Here is a 6,049-nt window from a genome sequence, read left to right on the forward strand (position 1 = left end):
ACACAGTGAGTTCCAGGACAGCCAGGGTGGTCACACAGAGAAACCCTGTCTCAGGAAAAGGAAGGAAGGGAGGGAGAGAGGGAGGGAGGGAGGGAGGGGGGAGGGAGGACCCTGCTCACTAGCTGGGTAGCCTTAAACAAGTTGCCCCACCTCTCCGACTAAGTTTTCTCCTCTCTGAATTACAAAATTGTAATGTGTATTAGGTCCCCACTCAGGACCCAGCACAAAGGGGCCTCTCTCTTCTCCAGGCTGCCAGTAAACACTCACCATCACTATGTGCTTGTACTGATGGAAATTAAGGAAGCTATGAACTGCTGTGTGCATGTACGTGTGTGTGTGTGTGTGTGTGTGTGTGTGTGTGTGTGTGTGCACAGAAGTGCTTGGGTTGAGGGTCCAGTTAGAAACAGAGTGCATTTTCTAAGAAATAGCTTACAAGAGAACACATCTCCCTAAGGCCTGCGGAGGAAAGCAGCCCTGTCCCCAGGGTGCTGAGACTTCAGAGTAAGTCAGTAGGTAAGACGGCCCAACTTCCATCTGTGGCCTGCCTGGACATGGAGCTCTGCATGCCTTCAGGTCCCCCGCCCCCACCCTAAAACTGTCTACTCACCCAAGAGCAGTAGTGAGCAGCTAGACTCTACCATAGGTGAGGGGTGGGGTTACAAGGAACCCCCTAAAATTCTGTTTGAAAGCCCAAGTCTGTCTCCTTTAATATCAACGCCGCAGAAGCAGACAGAGCTCTGTGAATTTGAGGACAGCCTGGTCTTCATAGTGATTTCCAGGATAGCCTGGACTACATAGACTCTGTCTCAAAAAGAAAGAGGGGGCGAGAGGGAGGGAGGGAGAAAGGAAGGAAGGAAGGAAGGAAGGAAGGAAGGAAGGAAGGAAGAGGAGGAAGAGAAACTGTCCCGTAGCTAGCATGGCAATGCATACCTATAACCCTTGCACTTGAGACTGAGGTGGGAAGATCCCTGGTTCAAGGCCAGCCTGGGCTACATAGTGAGAGCCTGAAGAGAGAGAGAGAGAGGGGGGGGGGGGGGGAGGGGGAGGGGGAGGGGGAGGGGGAGGGAGGGAGGGAGAGGGAGAGGGAGAGGGAGAGGGAGAGGGAGAGGGAGAGAGAGAGAGAGAGGAGGCTTTCCTCTCATAGATCCTCAGTCTTTGGCCACCCGAAGAGACAAGAACAGGGACATACCTGGCATCTTCACCCCCAAACTATACCATAACCAATCCCTGGGCTTGGTTCAAAGGACTCATGGCTTACAGGCCCCAACTTCCTTAGAAGCCACTGAGGGAGCCGTAGAGCCCCCAGGGCCTGGTGGCTCAGGTCTCACATCCAAGCACTCAGAAAGCTGAGGCAGATGGATCGTAAATTCAGTGGGCTATGGAGCGAGTTCAAGGACAATCTAGACCCTGTCTGGAAAGGAAAAGGAGAGCTGAGGGTGCAGATCAGTGGTAGGGTACTTCCTTAGGATGTGGGGGGCCTTGGGTTCAATCTACAGCACTCGGGGAGGGAGGAGGGGGAGGTAGCCACAGGGGAGGCAGCCACAGCACCTAAGCAGGCATCTTCTCCTTGGCCTTCAGCTCCACCCCTGCCTGGTCACAGCTCCAGGAACCTGGAGTCAACTGGGTCATGATGTCATTTGCCATGCAGTTGACTTCGGATAGCGAAAGACATGTGACTTGGCAGGGACCCTTGGAGCCTCCGTAGACTGGCATTCACTGAAGGCTGATTCCCACAAACAGCCCCACCCAGCCACACTCCCCTGTGTGTTCGTGCCCTCTCGCTGCCCTGCTTCACCCTCCCCTCTGTCACCTCTCTTTCCCTTAAGCTGCTTTTTCTGTGCATCCTGCCAGCCAGGCCTTCCTTGCTCCCTCATCCCAAGGCCCTGAGCATCCTTTTCCACTTTTTCTTTGCAATGAGCCTGTCTGCTGCCCTTTTTGGACCCTTTATTGACTCTATGAATATGCACTGGGGGTCTGCTGTGTCTCTGAAAAGAGCGAATGAAGAAGAAAGCTATAGAAGAAGAAGAAGAAGGAGAAGGAGAAGGAGAAGGAGAAGGAGAAGGAGAAGGAGAAGGAGAAGGAGAAGGAGAAGGAGAAGGAGAAGGAGAAGAAGAAGAAGAAGAAGAAGAAGAAGAAGAAGAAGAAGAAGAAGAAGAAGAAGAAGAAGAAGAAGAAGAAGAAGAAGGCACAGCCCTTTGGGCTCTAGGACTTACAACGAAAATATACATAGAAGCAAGCTCAGAATACGACAACTGTCGTTTACTGTCCTGTGAACCTATTTTATAATTCCATCACCTGAACGGACCCATTTAACCCTCACAAAGTTCCTTGGAGACAGACCACCCCCATCTTACTGAGGTGGGGACACACAAGATGACATCCCCAAACGTGAATAGCGAATAGAGGCTACAGTCGATTTCATCCAAGCCCTGTGACTCCACCTGCCTCCTAATGTGCTCAGGTGCCCTCAGGCGTCAAGGAGGCAGCTTGTAGATTTTGTATAAAGAAGTCAGGGAAGGTGTTACGGAGGAAGAGACTTTGAACTGAGTTTTGACAGATGAGTAGAAGTTTGCAGAGGGCAAGAGAACAGGAAAGACACTCCGGTAAGGAAGCTAAGCACGGCATGAAATGATACCTCCCAGGAGGTTGGCTTGCCAGGGCAAGAAAACATGGACACCAGGAGGCTGGAGCGGGTGAAGGCCCAGCGACACAGGCCCTGTGTATCTGACAGGTGCTACAGTCTGGTCCTAAAGGTCATGGAGAGCCTTTAGGGGACTTTGAGCTGGGCAAAGACCCTCCTTCCCTCCCTTCCTCACGCTGCTAAGCCACCTGGACACCAGGGCTGCATTCATGAAGCCCTGAACCCTGTGTGCTGGCCCCCCACCTGACCCACCCAGCCTCCCTGCTTCCTTCCATCTCTTAGCCCTTTCCCCTCACTGAGCCTCTGCACTCTGTGTTCCACAGGGGCCGTGAGGGCCTCGAGTATCTTCCCGATCCTGAGCGTGATCCTGCTCTTCATGGGTGGCCTCTGCATCGCAGCAAGCGAGTTTTACAAGACGCGCCACAACATCATCCTGAGCGCTGGCATCTTCTTCGTGTCTGCAGGTAAGGCAAGGATGGGCCTCGAGAGAATGGGGGTGGGGAATCTCCTGCTCCGGCTACAGGCTGTGTCCCAGGGGAAGGCTGAGCTGAGGCTCCGGTGCATGGACCCCGTTCCCATGCCCAATGCCCCATCTTCCTCCCACCACTTGAGGAAAAGGCTGACGTCCCGGTGACTTTGAGGGCACTAGGCCACCCCACATGCCCTCTGTCCTCCCAGCACAAGCAAAGTGAGGAAAAGGCAGAAAAAGAAGCACCAAGGGACCCACCCTTCCCCAATCTGTCCCACATGATACCCAGCGGCACCCTGGAAGCCAAGGAAGACTGACACCCCCACCCCACCCCCTGCACCGTCCCCATCAGTTGAGCAGGCAGGTCCCACAGGCAACCATCTCAACTGTCACCTGACCCATCATAAGGGCTTCAGATGCCCAAGGAACAAGAACTGTATCATAAGCCGTTTAATAAGCCTGGCTGCCACCTAAGAGCACACTGACCGTATCCCAGGTGCATTCTCTCTCAAGAACATCCACTGGGGTCTTGCAGGAGTAAGGGAGTAAGGCCTTGCCTTAGCCCCAGTTTGCCAATTGGAAAACTCAGACTATGGCCACCGTGGCCAAAGGCTCCGGGCCCCCTTGCCATTCCAGCTGCGGAGTGAGCACGGTGTTTAAGTCCTCCGTGCTCTATTTCCCCATCTGCAGCCTGTTTATGGAGCGCTGGATAGGGAAAGCGGTTATGAGTGCTCAGTTAACAGTATCTATTGCTATCACTACCCCATGCTTCACAGGACACCTCTCTCTGCCCATGTTTGCCGACACTGGCCCCTCCCTTTGTGACTTCATGAACCATCGGCATGATAAGATAAGCCGGGCCAGCAAGATGGCTCAGAGGGTAAAGAATCTTTCCACCAAGTCTTAGGGCCCGAGTTTCATTCCTGGGACTCACACAATAAAAGGAGAGAACCAACTCCCAAGAGGTATCTGACCTCCACACCCAGGCCGTGTTCACTCGTACCCAAAAAAATAAGCAAGAAAGTTTAAAACTTTAGATAGCTGGGATTAAAGGCAGTGATGGCGCACGCCTTTAATCCCAGCACTCGGGAGGCAGAAGCAGGTGGATCTCTGTGAGTTCGAGGCCAGCCTGGTCTACAGAGTGAGTTCCAGGAAAGGCACCAAAGCTACAAAGAGAAACCCTGTCTCAAAAAAAAAAAAAAAAAAAAAAAAAAAAAAGGAAAGAAAAGAAAACTTGAGATAGTAATAGGAAGCTTCGGGTCTACCCTTCCATGTCCATCTATTCATGGAAACACAAGATCAAGCCCCGCCCCACGCCTCTCCCCGCCTCCCCCAAACACACACACCCCCCAGCATCTCAAGCTCTTCTCTCTGACCACCCCCCCTCTCCCCCTGCAGGTCTGAGTAACATCATCGGGATCATCGTGTATATATCAGCCAATGCTGGAGACCCTTCCAAGAGTGATTCCAAAAAGAACAGCTACTCCTACGGCTGGTCCTTCTACTTCGGGGCCCTGTCCTTCATCATCGCCGAGATGGTCGGGGTGCTGGCCGTGCACATGTTTATCGACCGCCACAAACAGCTGCGGGCCACGGCCCGTGCCACCGACTACCTCCAGGCCTCTGCCATCACCCGCATCCCTAGCTACCGCTACCGCTACCAGCGCCGCAGCCGCTCCAGCTCGCGCTCCACCGAGCCCTCTCACTCCAGGGACGCCTCGCCCGTGGGCGTGAAGGGCTTCAACACCCTGCCGTCCACGGAGATCTCCATGTACACCCTCAGTAGGGACCCCCTGAAGGCTGCCACCACACCCACCGCCACCTACAACTCGGACAGGGATAACAGCTTTCTCCAGGTCCACAACTGTATCCAGAAGGACAGCAAGGACTCTCTCCACGCCAACACAGCCAACCGCCGGACCACGCCCGTATGAAGACCGTGGAACCGGGGGGAACCTGGGAGGCTTGGCCCGCGGGCGGGGGAGGGACCGCAGCAGCCACGGGGGGAGACCTTCCACACGCAAAAACAAACAAACAAGCAAACAAACAAACAAACAAACAAACAAAACAAAAAAACAAAAAAAAAGAGAAAAACCTAGCAAGCAAATTATTTAAAAAAAAAAAAAGAACAAAATACAAAGAGGAACAAAAATCAAAACCACAGGCTATGCGGGGGGGGGAAATATAACCGAGGGAAGACAAACTTTAAATAAAGCAAGAGGGATAAAATTAAAATAGAAAATAAATCTAAAAGAAAATGCATGATTTCCCATGTACCATTATTTTAACATTTAATAAAAACCAATTTAAATGAAAAAAAAATAAAAGGGAATCAAGATAATGTAAAGCAAAAAAAAAAAGACAAAAAAACAAAAAAAAAATGAAGAAAGCAAGAGAGTATTTATTAGGGTTTTATGTTGCCTTTGTTTTTGTTCTTGTTTTGTTTTAACTGCAGGGAGAGTTTAAAAATATAAACACATTCTTTTCCCTTTAACCCCAGAGGGTCCTGCCTCCCGGGGAGAGTAAGGGTAGAGACTCAGGGCCCCCAGGGCCAGGGGAGCAATGGTCACTGCCAAGCCCCTGGATCCCTGGCTGGGCCCTGGGATGCTGGGCAAGTTCAATGGCTCTGCAGCCAGCTCTACCCAGCACCAAGGGGGCAGTTGCAGGCCTCCAGGTGACCCAAGCCCTTGGTCCGCCCCTGTCCGTTAGGTGCCTGGAGGTGGTGCACTTGGGGCCACCCAGCCCCAGGTTCCCAGTCCTTAATGGTCCTTAACCCACTGTGATGACTTCCTAGGCCTTGGGGAAAGAGGAGGAGAAGGGATGTCTGTGGGAGGCTCCCGGAGAAGCCGGGTCCCTGGAATCCTCAGGGGGGAGCTTTTGGGGGTCAGTAACTTGAGCTCCTGTCCTCGGAGGCAGGAGATGCCCACCCCCAAAGGATA

At 52.7% G+C, this 6,049-nt stretch overlaps 1 protein-coding gene across 1 annotated transcript in view; it reads left to right on the forward strand.

The window, feature by feature from the left end:
* Cacng2 (calcium voltage-gated channel auxiliary subunit gamma 2) overlaps nt 1–5,044 on the forward strand; it is a 123,160-nt gene extending 118,116 nt beyond the window's left edge. Inside the window, exons 3-4 of the mRNA XM_059247846.1 lie at nt 2,965–3,105; nt 4,509–5,044. Of these exons, the coding sequence (XP_059103829.1) occupies nt 2,965–3,105; nt 4,509–5,044 (677 nt within the window). The remainder of the gene's footprint in view (nt 1–2,964; nt 3,106–4,508) is intronic.
* The last annotated feature ends 1,005 nt before the right edge of the window (nt 5,045–6,049 follow it).

The sequence above is a fragment of the Peromyscus eremicus genome, chromosome 20 (assembly GCF_949786415.1).
Source record: "Peromyscus eremicus chromosome 20, PerEre_H2_v1, whole genome shotgun sequence".
Taxonomy (NCBI): domain Eukaryota; kingdom Metazoa; phylum Chordata; class Mammalia; order Rodentia; family Cricetidae; genus Peromyscus; species Peromyscus eremicus.